The sequence below is a fragment of the Rhinolophus hipposideros genome (assembly GCF_964194185.1).
Source record: "Rhinolophus hipposideros genome assembly, chromosome: 13".
NCBI lineage: Eukaryota > Metazoa > Chordata > Mammalia > Chiroptera > Rhinolophidae > Rhinolophus > Rhinolophus hipposideros.
In genome coordinates this window covers 28,295,658-28,314,941 of record NC_138059.1, presented here as the reverse complement: position 1 = coordinate 28,314,941, position 19,284 = coordinate 28,295,658, and the positions used below count along the sequence as shown (strand labels likewise).

Here is a 19,284-nt window from a genome sequence, read left to right as displayed (position 1 = left end):
ATCGTAGAACTTTCAGGACCCTTTATATGCAAATTTGAAGTGTAAATCTGAAAGAGACGGGATTGAACAAAAACCTGCCTCTTTAACACTTTTACTTATTTTCCTTTTATAGAAGTACAGCATTGGACATTAGAGTTGAAAGTTTAGAAATTACATATTCCATTCCCCAACCAGAGAGCGAACAGCTTTTCTAATTGCAATGATTCCTCTAAATTGGTTTTCATTCCTCGGGGAAAGAAACAAGAAGACTGACTTTGGTTGAAATCAAAATAATTTTATTGAAAATATTATTTCTCGGTTATTTTCATTGGAGAAAAGGACCAGCAAAGAAAAATCAACTTGCTGGTAAAGAATCCTTTCTGATGAATCTCTTTATCAATAGGATACTTTCCTCTCTAAGGATATTATTGTTTGTGGAGTGTTTTCTTTACGAAAATAGGTTGATAAGAATGTAGGAAACTAATGGAAGACTTCACAGGAGCCAAAAAATTTTAGAGAGAGTCATATCTGGTTACTGTTTGTCCTACGGATTAAACTCATTGGAGAATTTAAAGCTCTAAGTTAAAAGTATATCTACCCAAGTCTGTTGACTGTATATTCATTAAGGTGGTCCCTTGAGATTTCATTGGTTAGGACTCTAACAAAGAATTTTTCCATTTAGAGACTATCTGTAGATGATAGTTGAGCCTGGAGTTGAGACATTTGTTTGGAGATTGGAATTTTAGTTAATAACTATTTAAATGGTTATATCACTCTATTTGCATCTTTGTTTGCTTGTAGCAAATACAGATGAATATCCTTCTTAACCCCGCCCCCCCCCCCCCCCGTCCCCAGTTACCTGTTAAACGTAAATGATTCTGAGAGAGAATCATAAACTTGATTGTACAAAATCTTTAAACCATTACTAAGGAGAAAGGCTTTTGTTGCAAAGCAGTATTAAACCAATATGCTTTAACACAGGGGTGGGCAAACAGACCCACAGACCACATTCAGCCCGCTGCTCATTTTGTAAGTAAGGTTTGATTAGTGTACAGTCACACTCATTTGTGTATGCATTATCTGTAGCTGTCTTTATGTTATAATGGCAGTTTTGTCAGAGAGCATGTGGTCTGCAAAGTCTAGGATATTTATTGTCGGGCCCTTTACAGAAAAAGTTTGCCAATTCCTGCCAGTATATATCTTATCACTACCTACTAATCAGACAGAATTTAATGTAGCTTCATAAGAAGTTGATGTGCAGAAAATAGTATAAATATTAGAAAATGCATATATATGTATGCGTATATACCTGTATGTGTGTGTATATATATATATAATATATGTATATATGTTATGTGTTTAACCTTTGTCTATTGATGCTATTCAGATTTGAAATACTATTTTCCTATTATGATATCAAAATGAAACATTTTTTAAAGAAACTTCCCACACTCTCAATTTAGAAAATGTTATTTCAGTACACATAATTGTGTGATGCCAAGATGGCTTTTTTGTTCCCTTGCCCTTGGAGAAAATAAACATTTTTTAAAATTTTCAGAATAAAACAAAATATATTTATATATAAATAAACAAAAGATATTTATCTGAGAATATCTCTTGAGGTGTAAACAATTTCAAACTTGTGTTTTAATCGAGTAATAGACATGATACTTGACAGTATTCCACCTTCATAGCACAGAAGCAGTCACTTGATTTTATGTATCATTCAACTTATATTAACATGACATATATATACCCCATTTTAAAATTTGATACATAACTAATTAATCAAATCATTATTAAAATGTGACTCTTAAAAGGAACCAATTGCCTCACTTTATTGAATAGTTGATATAAATTTGCCCTTATACTTAGAGGTCATTTAATGTAAGATCTACATTATTTTATTCAAGATTTTCTTATTCCTCTTTAAAACATTTTCTTCCCTTTTTATCGTATTTAATTAATTGATTTCTATCAAGAATTTGATAGATTTGTTGCTATCAAGAATTATCAGGTATATGATGAGATTTTTTTCAAGTATTAAAATACCAATTTTTACGTAGCACAGTGTTATCTGGATATCTTTACTACAGTTTTAAAGTTATGATCTTAAACAAGGGGTATGTATGTGGATGTTTACATTCCTACCTACACTCAGTGTTTGTGAATTTCCACGACAACATTTTATTATAGAAACACACTTGAGCCTACTAAGCTATGGTTATTTTTCTGGTTGTCGACTTCTAGTATACAATTGAGATTTTGTTTTTACATTACTCATATTTATGAGAAATGGAATTTTTCTATAAAATCTCTTTAATAAATATCATAAATATACTGTTAGAGCATTTTTTATGTTAGCTAAGATTTCCTAACAGAATTCAGTTCTTGTTCTAAAGTTTTAAAGCCCTCTTGATAGCTGTAATTGATGTGTTTTGAGGTAGCCACCTGTTATAGAGAGCATTAATCTCATTTTGTAATAGGCTTACCATCTCACTTTCTTGCCTCCGTTCATTCTTTTTTATTTTTATTTAATGATTTCATTAATACTCTGTGCCTTTACTGGCATGGTATCTTCCGAGGATTATTATTCTACGTTTCCCTTTCTTGACTCTAGTTCTCTGAAGTTTGAGTCAAAAGATCTTGATAACTACATTCACATGTATGTGGGGCAACCTACTCTAAACACGGGCTAATTTTATGATAATAGTGTCTAAATGCAATTGTAAAATTGTATTTGAAAACAATTAAATGTATAACTTCTCTCCAGTAAATAAGTGAAATCTTGATGAATTGCAAGCCAAAGTTCTTATGTTAATACTATTGTCAAATTTATATGCTGTCAAATATATTCTCCTTGACCTACATGTAGCACAAAGTGTTTTCTCTTTAGTGAAGATTTGTTGTCTACTGTCTACTGTTTAAGTTCATTTACATTTTATTCAGATTAAAATTATTTTACATATTTAATAATCATGCTTTTATTTGCCAAATTGCATACTTTAAATAAATCTAAAATAGTGCATTTAAGTTGTACATACTACCTTGAATGAAAGTAATTTATCAGCCTAGCATTTCTTCTTTTATACATCCTGTAAGTAAGGCTCAGAAATAAGAACTGAACATTAATTGTATGGATTTTTTTCTACTCGATAGGTGCTATGGATATAGAGGAGAGAAATCGCCAAATGAAAATTAACAAATACAAACAGGTAGCCGGATCAGATCCCAGACTGGAGCAAGATTACCATTCGAAGGCAAGACATTTTTCTTTTTAAAAGTTGTAAGATAATCAGTTACTCATATGAAACCATTAGATTCTCTTAAAAAGGTGAATACAGATTACTCAGACATGCACATATAATGCAGTGGCCCTATGATATTATTAAATGCTAAAATTTATTATGTATTTATATACCAACTTTTAGGTATAGAATTTGCCTTATTTTTAAAAATCATCGTATTATAATAGGAGATAAATGATCTGAAAAACAAATCTTTTAGAAATTTTTCATTTTATAAAACCTATAAAGGCCTTAAAACCTTCAAAAGTGTTTAGGAAGAACTTCTGTTACCTTTTTATGGTATTCCTACACATATAATTATTTTTTATTTTATAGTGTTTTAATCTAGTTTATTAATGAGTTACTGTAACAAAATATATATACTCATGAGGAGTTGTAAGGTCAAAAGTTTTTTTAGTGAGGATCTTTTCTAACTACTTTTAGGGAATAAGTTGAGGTATGAAGTTTACCAAGATAGAAAAGAAAAGTATTATTTCATTGCTCTTGCTCTTTATTGCCTTCATATTTTCAAAACATTTTTAGGTTCATTAAATTATTCATTGCCAAAGTCATGAAAAGACTTTGCTGTAATGTACCTATTTAAAATTTAATAAAAGAATGACAATGGCAAAACTTAGTCTTAACATTTAGTTATTACATGCTCTATGGCTTAGTTATTTAATCATTGTAATTATGTAATATTTATAGTCTGTGTATGTGTGTGTTAGAGAAAGAAGTTTGGATTTCTTGGTCTATTTTATTCTTTCCTACTAAACCTTCAGTTTCTCTCCATTGTACTCCATTTCTTTGGTAAAGTCATGACTTAAGTAAAGCATAACCAGTTGGACATGCATCTGTTATAGGTAGCACAGGTTTCTAGTTTCTCTGCTGTACATCCTAGAGAAGGCAGAGATTCTTACATCAGCATCATCTTCCAAAACACCAGTCTCTTCCCCAAATCAATGAACACTGACACGGTGAATATAGGATTGTTCATCACAGAATCCTGGTGTACTGTAGATGGCACAGGCTAAAGCCAAAAGAAAGGTAAATTTAAGAAAAGCAAAAATAGCTTTGCCTTTACTCACCAGGTTCTAAACTTCTAGAAATCTTTCTCTAAAATGAAAATATAAATAATTTCAGATAGATTCAGTGAATTTTGTAAAAAATAGTTTTGTAATTTTATAATATTTCAGATACTTCCCTAACCTTATGAGCTTGATGTCAGAAATGATATCCATGCCTTTCCAGTTACTTTTTTGGTATTTCTGCCTAGGGCTAAATAGATAGGCCTGATCTTTTGTGGCATATATTATGTTCCAATCTCTCATTTATTCATTTTATATAATCCAAGGACCAAGGCATGAAGTCCTAATAAAATAGGATATTAAAACTTCTGTAAACATGGCTTTGAGAACACAAATTTGTTTTATTTATCTATATCCCACTATATTTCAGGAAGGAATGTAGATGATTTTTTTTAAAATACATATAATACTCTCATTAATATTGTCAATGAAGAAATGAATATCAAGGGAAAATGAAGTCAACAAAACAAGGTAAAGTTTATAAATAAAATGCATAGTGTATGATCCTGTCCCCCTGCTACATGGGGGCATATACTTTGTCAATAAGCGTCCTAACAATCAGCAAAGGCAGAAAGGGAAACTGGGTCAGTTGTGTGATTTACAAAATTTCTACAATAAAAACAAGTTCCTTAGAAACAATACCAATGATTCTGCTTATGGATACATGACAGAAATTTCTTACAGGAGGATTGACTACTATTTTTTAGAAAAACAAGTTGCGATTCCATTCCAATTCATAAATAAATGAATGCTGAGGCTTCAAACTTTTAGGTTAGAAAATAATTAAGTTTTGGCAATGGATTAATTATACTAAGTAATGTAATTTCCTGGGTATTCTCTAAGGCAGCAGTGTTCAAAGTGTGCTCCCACCAGTAGTATCAACATCACCTGAGGACTTTTAGAATGCCATTCTCCGGCCTCCTCTAGACCTACTGGAGCAATACTCTTGGGGTGAGGTCCCTGTATTTCAACAAGCTTACCAGGTGATCTGATGTAGACTCAACTTTGAGAACTGCTCTAAGGTGAGCTGCTTGTAGAATTTACAAGGTAACTGAATGAGTTGACTTCTACAGTTACAATTTTAGCTTAGAAACCAATGATGAATTATGTCATTAAAAAATGGAGACTGAGAATTTATGATCTGACTCCTTTCCAGGGCCTCTCACAGTTTCTAACAAATCCTATCCCTTGGATATCAAATACTTATTCTGTTTTCTATTGCTAGAGTTATGCATTCACCTTAACCAAAAACGTAATCAAGTCATTAAGGAACAACTTTTTAAAAGGGTCCAAAACACATCTACCTGTTTTGTTCCACTTCAGATTACTTACTGATGTGGAACTATCTTTGCCTGGTCACCTATCTTCCCATCATCCCTAGCTTGATCTTCCTCTCTCAGAGATCAAAGAGAAAATTATAGAGGATTCTTTATCAGTCAAGGGGATTTGCAGATTTAGTTATCAATTTCCATACAAACAGTTCCTTGGATTAAAATTTTCGACATCATCCCTCTCTTTTTAATGAGGGATATTAGGTTATATTTTCATTTTCTCTTCCTTATTTTGATAGCAAGGGCCAATTAAAAGTTTGCTATTGAGCTATATAATTTAATATTTTAGAACTAATGTCTTGAGAGAAAAAAAATCATTTAACAGATGAGGGAACGAAGGTATAGAAAGGTTAATTAATCTACCCAAAATTACATAGCCACTAAGTCATGGAAAGTATTATTTGTAGGTAATTTGTTTTCAAATTTGAGATAACTGAGATTATATCTCAAGCATCAAACATATGGAGCATATGCTGTACCTCTGAGGTATATTCCTGAAATACCAGTGGAGCTGTTAAGAAACTTTGATGGAATCTACTTGAGTATGGAATCTACTTGAGTATTACTGAAGTTATTTGTTTTTAACTACACATTCCGCAGTTTAAAGTCATTGCCTCCCTGAATTTCTCAAGTCTTCTACACTAATAATTGTAAACAATTCTTACTAATTTAAAAACAAAAATATTTTTAGTAACTTACTTTGAAAGCATCCGTAGAGCCATGGCTATTAAGTTACTGTCTTTCTAAGAATATTTTAAATATATTAGGAAATTTGAAAGCAGACAATCTGTATGTAATGAGTAACAAAAGGCATGTGCAGACGTGATTCCTATTTAATCAGTGGATGGTTTCTTGGGGATTTTCCCTCAAAACAGAATTTAACTATTTTTCCCTCAAAACAAGATTTGAGGGATTTTCTCTCAAAACAGAATTTAACAAAACAGAATTTAACTTTCATACCTATTTGTGTTCTCTCTATCCCAGTTTAAATGTGATTCATCTCTTCCACCGGTGGCAAAAGTTTAAGGATCAACTTTTATTTTTTTCTATGAAACCAATATCTTCATTTGTTCAGAAAAATGTGTTTTGTCTATTAAATTTAACAGTACAAATTATAATTCAGCATAGACCATCTACCCTTCTGAGAATTATATAATGGTTAATTAGTATAATTAGCAATAATTGGAAATCAAACAATGTGTGTATTATATCTGAAAATTAATATGTAGAATTTGATGTTTATTTAAATATATGATCTTTTTTAAATTAGTTTCATTTAATATTTTTAAATGATTCCAGAAGATATTTTTAAAAAGGATAACCTATAACATTTCAACATAGAATGCTCTACAGTTCATTGATACAGTATTGTATTTATTTGGAACTCAAAGTTTATTTCTCTGTGGAAACAATGCACTTTTTAAAATGGTGGTAATGTTCCCACAAAATCATCACAAAAATATTTTACCCTTGTTATAGCATTTATAGCTGTGTTCTTACTTGTCTCTATAGAATTAAGTAATGTAGCCCGTAAATTGCTCAGAATTTTTCAAATGTGGACCAGAAGTCCATACAAATCCATTTAACCCATAATCTAATAGATTGAGTTAGTATTGTGGGATCAGAGGACAATATAGCAAAAAAAGGAAAAGAAAGAGTTCTCCTCCATTCATTGTACATGCCTCACCCTATGCACATGTTACCTTTTCACCCAGGCTTTTTGTCTTTTAAGGACCTATTCACCAATTTCAAAGAGACATAGTAGGAGGAAAGCAGTCAAACTACAGTAATTTTCATTATAATATGAATAATAAAACAGAAATAGTTTCATTTTTTAACAAAAGCCTTGTAGATAGAAATAAAACTCACATGTCTGAATTGTAGACCAAATCAATATAAAAAATTCAGACAGGTAAAGACAGTTTTTTTGTATTTTCCCTTTATTAGAACTTCCTCTCTTCTCAACATTGAAATACACGTTAAACGCCCACCTTTAGTGTTTTAAATTGACTTTGAAGACACAGGCAGTAGGGCCACCAGAAGAGGGGAGACGGATCGGGGCTCATTAGCAGTGTCCATATACCATCTGTTTATAAGTTTGATATTTGTAAGTCAGGAGTACTTTAAGGCTCCAATATCATCAAAACATGGCAGCCATACGAGTATAGTGTGCTAGATGAAACACAGCTTGGAGTCAAGCAAACTTGACCTGGGTGGCTTTGGATAGGTTGACCTCTTATTCATAGTTTTTTTCTTTATTAAACAGAGCTTTGAGGTCTATTTCATGGGGCAATGATTAGAATGAAATGAGCTGATGTATATAAATGGTTTAGCATTTAGTAAAATGCCCAATAAGTGGTGCAGATAATATTCATTATAATTATTATAACAACAGTAAATGTAATTATAGGCATCAGAAATGAATATGATGAGGTTGAAAAGAAATAATTGCGCTAATGAAAAGGATTTTAGTGTAACTCAAATATTGAATTTTCCTTTATTCTCAAGGAGATTCAAGCAGTAGAGATCTAAAAGAAAGAATCAAATTTAGGGGGAGAGAATTTGTGACTCTTCAAGGGATATGGAGATTTAAAAAAAAATAAAAGGAGACTGGAACATGTTATAAACTAAATTTCTGAAATTAAGAAATTATGTTATCAAGGTTGACATTAAATGAGCCTGTTATTAACAGGTACACGTATGGGTGTGGGTATTTAAAAAGTAATGCTTCTTAAAAGCAGTGTGTCATAAACGGATCTGAAAACTGAAAGACTAAGTTTATGAAAAGCAAATTTTAATAAGTAGATTAGGTGGCCTTGTACAAATTACTAAGAAGATAAATGAAAATACAGGTACTATTTATTAGAAGTGCAGAAATGAAAGATGTTTTAAGTTTATAGCAGTGATTAAATTTTTTATTTTATTTTTTATTTTTTCATTTTTTTGCCTAAGCAGAAAAGTTCAGTTGCTACTAGCATACAACCGCCCGGTTACTTTATGGTTAAATTAGCTCGGCCTCGTGTCCACTGCAGGAAGAGTTGCAGCAGCATCCGTTCTCAAGCTACCGAGAGAACCCGGTATTCACATAAAACACCACAGTACCAGTATTACAAGGAATCATCTGATGAATAGAGCAGGAGAATTCTAACAGGAGTGATTTCAGTAACCCAATCTCTACCCTGCAAAGTCCTCCAGGAGTAGATTAACATGTCCCATAGAAATAGTGAAACATCGTTTCTTGGAATAAGCAGTCTACTATTTCGTGAACAGAGGCAAGATTTGGATTTTCAAAAAATTCCTGCTAGGTTTAGTCTAGCCAGATATCCAGCAGAAAGATTTCATTTTTTAAAATTAGAATTAAGATCATCTATTCATCGTATCCATCCCAAACCAGGTCAGGAAATCTTACCACTTATTGATGGAGATGTCAGAGAGAGTGCCAGTGGCTACACCTGGATTACTTCAACAAAACATGCCATTTCTGTAAACTTCTACTTTATCAAATTTTTCTATTTCTGTGTTTATTTCTACATAACCCTGCAATCAGATAGCTTCATGTTCTATAGCAAAATCTCAAGAGAAGTTTTGTAAAATTGCTGCTATGGGGACATAGGGAGAAAAAAAAGACCAGTTACATTACCCAGAAGCATTCTTACTGCTAGACTTGGCTCTGAAAAAGTGTGCTGAGTCCTGGGTGCTGCTGCTACCTCTTACATTCCCCATGTCACCCCCCGCGATCTGACGATACATTTTGATGAAGTATTGCACATTTCAGATTGTTTCCTGGCCCAAAACCAGGCCATACCCCAGTAGACTGGCTATTTACCCAAGCCAGCCAGCCAAACTCCAAGCCTAAATTTAACTAGTAACCTGCTGTCTACTGTTTTTACATCACTCTATGCTTGTTCCTTTACTAAGCGTATTTATGAAGAGAGAACTAGATTTTAAAATCTAGGTATTAAACTAGCAAGTAAGAGCAGCAATATACAATATGGCCCTACAAGTGCAAGAGATAAGAATGGTAATCTTTACGAAGGCCTGATTTAAAAAATCTTCAGTCCCACCTGCAAAATTGACAAATGGCTATATAGCCTCATTAAAAGAGAGTGGTAGATTGAAATGAAAAAGAAATCAGATAAAATCATATTTTAAAGGCCTTTATATTCTATTTTCTCTCATCTGTGGTTGTTTCCTTACTGAAGTTTGTAAGGGTAAATTTCTCATTTATGTTTTATTAAAATCCATGAAAATAGAATTTTAAAGAAAGTAGAAATTTTCTGTATGTATTTATATAATTTCTTCCTTTATCTTTAAGATAACGGAAGGGATGATCCATATATCAAGGGAGGAGGAACTGTTGGAAATATAACTTCTCGCTGTTGGTGAGCATTGTTGTAACCACAGGAGCAGTCATATTCACAGCACAACTTCTGAAGTGTTGATTACAGTAAGAAAGAGATATATAGGTAGTTGCTAATCACTCTCCAATTTATTTTTAGTGATTATGATTAAATACAGACAACAGAAAGTCTTATTAAAAGTCGACTGGAGAACCAAACTGCATGGGTTCTGATCCTACTTCTTTTGCTATTTGTATGACCTTGGGCAAGTTAATTAACATCCTTGTGTCTAGGTTTCTTATTCTATAAGATGTGCTAATTAATAGTAGTAACTGCCTCATAGGATTCTTTTCAAGATTAAATATATATATATATATATATATATATATATATATATATACATTTATGTATAATATGTATATGTATACATATATATCTTAAGTAGAATTTGGAATATAATAAGGAATAATTAAATGTTAGTGTAATATGATGATGGTGATGATGATGATGATGGTGGTGATGATGTTAAAGGAGAAAAAGAAAAACTTTTTACAAAAGATAACTTGCTCTGACCAAAATCCTTGGGGATTCAGGTCTATATTTGTTGCCATAAATAATCTAGTAGATGTATATAAGTATATCTTTAAGGTAATCCTAAAAATATGTGGATGGAAAGGGAAGAAAAATGTAAAACTTAATGATAATTTTTAAAGTCTAAAGTTTATTTGGGTTGTCTTATTTTTACCAATTTAGTCAAATTTTTAAGTACCCAAAATTATTATTCTTAGCATTTCTACTCCCTGGCAAGCTGGACATACTTCAATTTTAAAGATAAAGAGAGAGATAAAATAATATTTCACATAATTTATCTATATCTACACACACACACACACACACACACACACACACACACACACACATCCTGAGCCAAAAGAGAATTTGTCTCCTCCATATTTTAGCTAATGGAAGCAACAACTATTCATTATTTCTTGCCTCATAAGTACAAAGAACCTTGCTTTATGTTAAAGATCTCCAGTTGAAAACTTAATGGTAAACAATTTTCACAGAATTTGAATTTTTTATAGTTTTATCTGTGATTAATCTTTGAATTTAAAAGTTTCCAACTTTACGGTTTTTTTTCCTTAACATTTTATATTAGTTTGCTAGGGCTGTCATAATAAAATGCCAGAGATTGTTGTAGACTAAACAACAGAAATTACTTTTCTCACATTTCTGGAGGCTAGAATGCCAAGATCAAAGTGTTGGCAGGTTTGGGTTCTTCCCAGACCTCTGTCCTTGGCTTGCAGGTGCTACCTACTTGCTGTGTCTTCATGAGCATTGCTTTGTGTGTGTCTGTTTCCAGATTTCTGTTCTTATAAAGACACCAGTCAGATTGGATTGGGGCCACCCATATGACCTAACTTTTCCTTAATTGCCTCTCCAAATATAGTCACATTCTGAGGTACTAGGAATTAGGATTTCAACATATGAATTTGGGGGTACACAGTTCAGCCATAACATATCTTTACAAAATAATTAGTGGTCTTTTAAATTATCACTTTACTGCATTATGAAAGCATATTTGATTATAATGTGAATACTGATTTTAAGGTAACTAGCTAATATTGTTTCAAACTTTTTAATTTCTTAAAATGTTATTACTTTTCTCTTTAGATTTTTTTAAACTACTTTCTCACACCCTATCAAACGAAATATATTTAGCTTTGTGTTTGCAGGTTCATTTTTTAAATTTTTTTTCTTAGTCATAAAACCACATTCAATATAAAGATGGTTTTCTTATCCATAATTTCATGCTAACATTTAAGCATGTGTCCTTTTTCTTTACATATATTTGTGAATTGCTACCTCGTGCTATATAACCACATATCAGGCCAGGAAATATAAAAAAGACATTTATTAATTATGAAGTCATTTGAGATTATTAAGACAGCAACTTAAATGTTATAGAATGCTATAAAATTACAGAAGAAATTTTAATTTTTCCCATTTTAATAAAAATAATGTTACTAAAAATAGACACAAGAAAGAATTTTAAATAAGTTACATTTAACTACCTGCTGCTAAAAGGGCTAATCTATGGAAAATAGCTGGTGTAACCAACAGCATAATTTCTTCCTGTGCATTGCTTAAGAACACACAAGGGAAACATTTCTTTTTTTTGACCTCTAGCAAAAAAAGGAAATTTATGCATTCACCGTTGCTTTCATCAAGCCTCCAGAGTTGCTGGCTTTCTAACAACTAGAATACTCTGCAGAGGATGTAAGGATGAATGATATTGGTCACCGACGGGAGAGAGATCTTGCTTTATAGAATCAGGAGGATATGGGAAATAAAGAAGAAAAAAATGTGATGAATAGGGCAGAAACATTCTTTCCAACTCAGATTTCATATAATCTAAAAAGTTACATATAGACATACAAAGAATAAGAATATTCAAAACAATAGAGATGTGAAAATTTATATGTTCGGAACCCATGGCATTTATCACCTCCTAAAATACTTCTGTTTTATATGGTGATTATTTGCTTATTTCTTATCTTTTATAGTAAAGCATATACTTCTTGAGAATGGGGACTATATTTATCTTTGTAGTCTCTCCAGTGGCAAGTATTTTGCTTCGGCTGTAATAAATATTCTGTAGGATTTTTTTTGTATAATAAATATGTTCATGGATACTTAGAGGAAGCTAGAATGGCAGGGGTAGCATGTGTTTGGAAAAGTTTTAGAGGAGGTGAATGTTAAGCTTGTACCAAGATAAGGACAAGATTCGAACTTTAGGAGAAAGTATGGGTAGGTTACTGCCTAAAAGTCAAAAGCAGATTTTCTAATGGGCATATGATTATTGGTTTCTGTGTAATTAATCATAATAGAGAGAATACTGAGAAATAATTCGAAGATTTGGGTTCTAATTTTGATTCTACCAGTTAAGTGAATAAGTCTTTTGATAAATTGCCCAGTAGTTCTTCAAAACCCAACATTTTTCTGTGTACAAACTGAAGGAATCCTATAATCCATAAAGTGCTACACAGATATGTGGTACTTTGGAGGCTGCATTGAAGAACTACTGACACTTGGGTTTCAGGCAACCTCATTAATTAAGCAAATCATTTAAACTCATAACCTAATCTTTAAAATTAGGTTTGAACTAGATTTTCTGTATTTCGTTTCCTTCATCTAATGTTGTCTCATTCACTGATTCAGTAATCTCTGATCATTGTCAGGCTCTCTACTAGATGTAATCTCACAAATGATTGAATTTATACATTTTTAAATTAACCTATGGCATCGTCATTTGATTTAGAGAATAAATTTATATGAATAATGTTTTTGTCTATTACTTCCATGAAATAATTGTTAGCTAAGTTTGAATCACCACTTAAGTCAAAACTTTAGTCAGTTAGGGCAATCAGTCAGTGTGGACCCAAACACATTTATAATTTCAATTTAATTTGCCTAATTATAACTTGAACATGTCTACAGTTTCATTATGTAACAATCTTGTTCATGAGCACAAAATATTATTGTAATTTTTCTTCAATTGAAAAGGTTGCAGGTGTTATTTATTAGCAAAACAAATTTACTGATGTTTTCCTAAACATGGAATTTTGATTGTTTTTATTTCATCAGTTTTAAAGATTCTAAACTAACATACCAATGTGGAAATAAGATAGCTAACCTTGAAATATATCTATATATTGAGAGAAAGAACTTCAGGGAGAAGAAATATTGCATATAAGAGAGTATAGAACTTGATCTGGCACATGGGGGTGCCCAGTAATGATAGTTATATTTATTATTTATTATAACATGTCAGGTAGGGGTAACGAAAAAATAAAATTTAATTTAAAAAAATCTGACAGTTGAACTCCATTCTGATGGATGAACCAAAACCCACCAGCTCAGTACAACTTCCCAACTAACAGAGCAAATGACTGTGATTTTATAATTGGCCCTTTTCAGGTCATTTTCATGACTAGAAATACTCACAGCAAGGATAACAGTCTTCAGGGTACAGTCATATAAGAATATGTTACTTCATATGTAAGCCCATTTTCTACCCCCTAACACACACAAAAATTTACCTAAATTTTAAATGCAGCATAAAAGGGTTATTTCAGTAGGACATAAAATATCTTTTTATTCAAGTTAGTTCATATGGTATTGTTTTTATTATTTTAAAGTTTCACTTGTTTAAAATCTATTCAACTACAGTTATAAGTAGTGTTGTAGTGTTATTTTCAAGCTGTTTTTGTATTCTGATTATACATATCATTTTTAGATAGAATTTTCAAAAATCAGAAAATAAAATCTTTATTTTCAAGTATATTCTTGAAGAAACCAATATGTGAATATTTTATGAAGAAATTGCTTAGATTCTAAATATGCTTGCCTAATATCCCATTAAAAGTGAAATTATAGTTCACAAAAATTTTTTAAATGAAAAGAAATAGAAAGAATTTAATACTTGTACAATCTTAGTCAATTCACTCAACTTCTCTGTCAGTTTTGTCATCTATAAAATGAGGAAGCTAGATTATATCCTCTCTGATGTCACTTTCACCTTTAAAATATTGTAATTTTTTTAATGACTCATTGATGAGTAAATAACAAAAAGTATGTTTCAGCATCAAATACCTTTCCCGGGCTTTTTTCTTAGACAAGGAGTAGTTATATGAGACCTCTTTTATATATCTGAACATACCTTGCAATCTTGGGATATTTAGTAACTTTTTCTTTCCTGCAACTCAGAACTACATCCTGGGGTGTCTCTGAAGCTGGTCAACTTTAAATCTGGATTCTAGTTCTGGAACATTAACAGAAAAACATGCCAAAGAAACAGTCAAATGAATGACAGTAGAATAACGAACTGAGTGAATGAGGAAGAGGTAAAGGAAGGGAGGGAGAAATGAAAAAAATATATATGAGGAAAGGAAGGAGGGAGGGAAGAAGGGAGGTATGATCCTTCCAGTCTAAGAATTCATAATCAAATGAGGGAAACACATGTACATAAGTAATACTCATACAAAATAAGCTGTGTTAAGTGATATAATAAAAGTAAACCCTGCGAAGTAAGAATTAGAAGAGAAATATTCATTTGGCTTGGAAAAATCTGGCAATACATTGTAGCATAAACATGAGGTGAAGGACATATCAGGCAGAAGGGAGAACTTAAGCAAATTACAGAAAAATATGAGTACAAGCCGTATTTAAGAACAGCTAGTGGTTCTTTAGAACGGAAATAGAGAACACTTTGGGATACATATTAGGAGGTAATGGAAAAGTTGACAGGGACATGATTGTGGGGGCTTTAAATTACTCAGTTAAAATCTAGAATGTTCTTTACACTCATGGGCTTTAAAGAAGTCCCCAATATGAACAAATTTGTGCTTTGAGAAGATAACTCTAATGGTATACTGAAGATGCATTTGAAAAGGAGATTAAAGACAAGGAGTCTGATTCTGAGGCTATTGCTATGGTCTAAGCAAGACGTAGTTATTATTCCATGCCGTGTTTTGACGATTGGCTCCATGCCAAGTGATTTTTGTAATGCAAACCCAGCTGATGCTGCTCTGTCTTTTCACACAGGAATAAGAGTAGTGGGTCTCTTCTAGATTTTCAACAGAATGTAATTATTTCTGTGCCTGAATTTGATGGATCAGTGAAATTATCTGTCCCTTTCAGGTTTTTCATCACTATGTGGTTAGTCAGGCTATTATTTTACCCTAATTCTCTTAGATACAAGTACCTTGAGTTACTCTATTACTTTCTAAAATGTTAATATTTGAAAGGGAAGCCCACTTCATATTCCCAATCCATTAATTTTTGTTGTTTTTCTACTTGCTTCAGTTTCCCAGGACCTTGATTCTCCCATTTTGTTCTCATGTTTTATTTCTGTTGGAAATAAATAGCTGACCACTCAATATCTGTAATATCTCTACCCTATGTCCTAATAAAAAATATAAATATGTTTTAAAAAATACAAAAATCATATAATAAGCCATATAACATTTAAAGATATTTACAAAAGACCAAGTATCAGGAATTCTTATAATTAAGGAGAGTTTCCTTATGATATTTCTTAATTCTTGCTAGGTTTCTAATCTGAGGGCTTAGAGAAGTATTTAGTCATAATAATGGTATGTTTTCACAGTGAGTGACTCATTTCTCTTCTGGAAAAATAATGTTGTTTTGGACCACCGTGTTTCCCCAAAAATAAGACCTAGCCAGACCATCAGCTCTAATGCATTTTTTGGAGCAAAAATTAATATAAGACCTGATTTTATATTATATAAGACCCGGTATTATATTATATTATATTATAATTATATTATTATAGACCTGGTCTTATATTAATTTTTTATAAGACCGGGTCTTATATTAATTTTTGGTCCAAAAGACCCATTAGAGCTGATGGTACAGGTAGGTCTTATTTTCGGGGAAACATGGGAGCTGCAGACAGTCTGTTCTACTGGGCTTGGATATAAATGAAATATTATGTATATCAGAATGAGATACTGTTATTAATACATTTTAGAGTTTGGGAAGAACAGACTTTGAGAACACTTCTTGACTGAGGCAGAAATTTCAGATGACATTTATTTGAGATATAACTGAATAATAAAGGGCATGAAATAAATGTAAGTCTCACTAAAGCTGTTAAAAAATAAAAAATTATTTACCTTATATAGCATCTAAATCAATAAATGGCTAGATATTAATACACATGTGTAAATTAAAAATAAATAGTCTTAGATGTTGGGAAAATAAATGTAAATCTTAAATGTAAAAATAATAGTTTTAGATGTTGGGAAAATAAAATGATGTAGAAAATATTTGCAAGTTGTTTGTAAACTATAAAAACTATTCAAATTTTAATCATTATTAGTGTTATGGTCATGGATTGTTACATTCCTTGGTCTGACTTTTCTTGATGCCAAGTATAAAAATAATTATGAAAACTAACCCAGGTTAACAGCTTTTAGAATAAAAACATCTGAATTTACAAGTCAGGTTTGGTGTTATCCTACTCAAAGTAAATAAACGAATCTGATGTCAAAGGACAATTACTTATTTAATGAGATGGAATTAGGAACTTATAAAGTTTTCATAGCTTTTTTCAAGTCAAGAGAAAATGTTGGAGATTGTAGACAAATGATGATGAAAATTGAGTATCACAATCTAGAGCTTCTTTAGAATCATCATGGATTATACCTAATTATTATCATGATTAATATTTATGTACTATGTGTCAAGACCTATGATCTCTTTTAAAACACACATTAGTCTTAGAGAAATTAAGAGACTTGCCCAAGATAACATAGCTCCCAGTAAGTCTAAGAACAGTTACACATTCATATCTTTCAACTCTATATCTTGTAGTCATTATCATATACTGCCTCTTATCATTAAAATTAGATGACTACATTATGGTTTTCATCAATATTGCTGATTAAATACTGTTCCTTTTTACCATGTGGTCAGAAAATATTTTTCTGACACAGAACAGGATGAGTGGTATATCAATCAGGTTTGCCTTCAGATTTATGAATTCAGATGTAAAAATAACAACAAAAAACCTTACAAAAGTATTTGAATAAATAAGGAATTTTTTTGTTGATTTTTCACAAACAAGGAATCCAAATAGCAGGGCTGATACTACTGTTTAAGGAGCCAAGCTCCCTGTCTTCCTGCTCCCTGTTAGAGTAAGATATTCATCCCCATTGTCACAGAATGACTACTGCACACCTACGTTCATGTTTAACCTCCCATCAGAAAGAAAAGTGAAGAGAGAAAGGCAATGGCCATACCAGATGAGTCATCCCACTGGAATCATAAAAGTAATAGCTTTCTCCAAATCCCTAGATTTTTGCTTATATCTCAGAGGCCAGACTCAAGTGAAATGGTCACCCTAGCTACAAGTGATCCTGGGAAATGAAGTTGTTTTGTTGTAGTTGTTGTTAAATAACCAAAATGTATCTGGATTCTTTAAAGAAAGAAGGGGAGAAAGAATATTGGTAGGCATTCAGGAGCAACTGTGATAAATAAATAGGTATAATAGACTCTAATTACCATCAATGAAAGACCAAGGACATTTGTTTTCATAAAATGAATGAGCCATATTCATGACTGATTAGAATGGAGAATATTGGAGAAGTCAAAGACAACTCACAAATTTTCTAGGTTTTAGTTTGATATTGAACCTAGTAAATAACAGTGGGGATATAGGAGATACAAGAACAACTGGCTTGGGGTGAAAAAGAATAAATTTGGTTTTGGCCATATTTAATTTGATGTACCTGCAAAATGACATACGGACGATGTCCTGTTAGAATCTAGAAATACAAGTCTGAAGGTTGGGAGAAAGGAGAGGACAAAAGATAAGGATTTACTAGTCACTACATTGTATTAGGTTGGTGCAAAAGTAATTGCAGTTATTACAATGATGTTTAACCTTTTAAACTGCAATTACTTTTGCGCCAACCTAATAATTAAAATGGATGATAGATAATGGATTAGGTCCCCCTGGGGCAATGTGTATAGTGAAAAGAAAATAGGGCTAAAGATTGAAATTGTGGGAAAATATAATTTAAAATCAGGTTAGGGACAGCGAAGCAGGCAAAAGAGATTAAGGATGGTCCAGGAGATAAGGGAGAAACTATGAGTGACGTTATCTGAGCTGCCATTATGGAAAAGTTTCAAGAAGAACTTTAACGACATTAGATGTAATAGCAAGATCAAAAAAGAAGAAAACTAAAAACATTCTATTGGCTGGTAAATTAGGATGTTTTGGTGGTTTTTGTTTGTTCTTGAGCACAGTGTCAGTAAATGATAGATTAGAATAGGCAAAGAGTTGTGGGTTCTGAGGAGCAAAGTGGTGAATGCATTTGTTAAAGGCAAAAGCATGAGTTCTGCAGTTACCTAAAATCTGGGATTCCATTGCAAAACTGGCATTTCCATCTCTGAAAATTGTGAGGAATCAATGGAAGTAAGTAAAGGATGATATTACTCTAGAAACAGCTGATTACTAATAAGCAGAGTTCCCACTGAGCCAAGCCTTTGCGAAAGTCATAATAGACTACTAGCAATAATTCTTCTTGTACAAATTCTCCAGGAAAAATGATTAACTTTATAAATGTCCTTCAGACCAAAAGACAACAGTTGGCCATTTAGTAAGTATTGGTCTGAGGTTAATTTTCTACAATTGTGGGGTTTTTTTACCTTAAGCTGTTCTTGCTGT

At 31.9% G+C, this 19,284-nt stretch overlaps 1 protein-coding gene across 50 annotated transcripts in view; it reads left to right on the top strand.

Annotated features, from left to right (window-relative positions):
- RIMS2 (regulating synaptic membrane exocytosis 2) overlaps positions 1-19,284 on the top strand; it is a 593,954-nt gene that overhangs the window by 437,509 nt on the left and 137,161 nt on the right. For 31 of the 50 annotated variants that reach the window (XM_081070114.1, XM_081070110.1, XM_081070145.1 and 28 more), the window contains one exon: positions 3,139-3,239. The exons of the other annotated variants lie outside the window; for them this stretch is intronic. In XM_081070114.1, the coding sequence (XP_080926240.1) occupies positions 3,139-3,239 (101 nt within the window). The remainder of the gene's footprint in view (positions 1-3,138; positions 3,240-19,284) is intronic. 50 annotated transcript variants of the gene reach the window in all.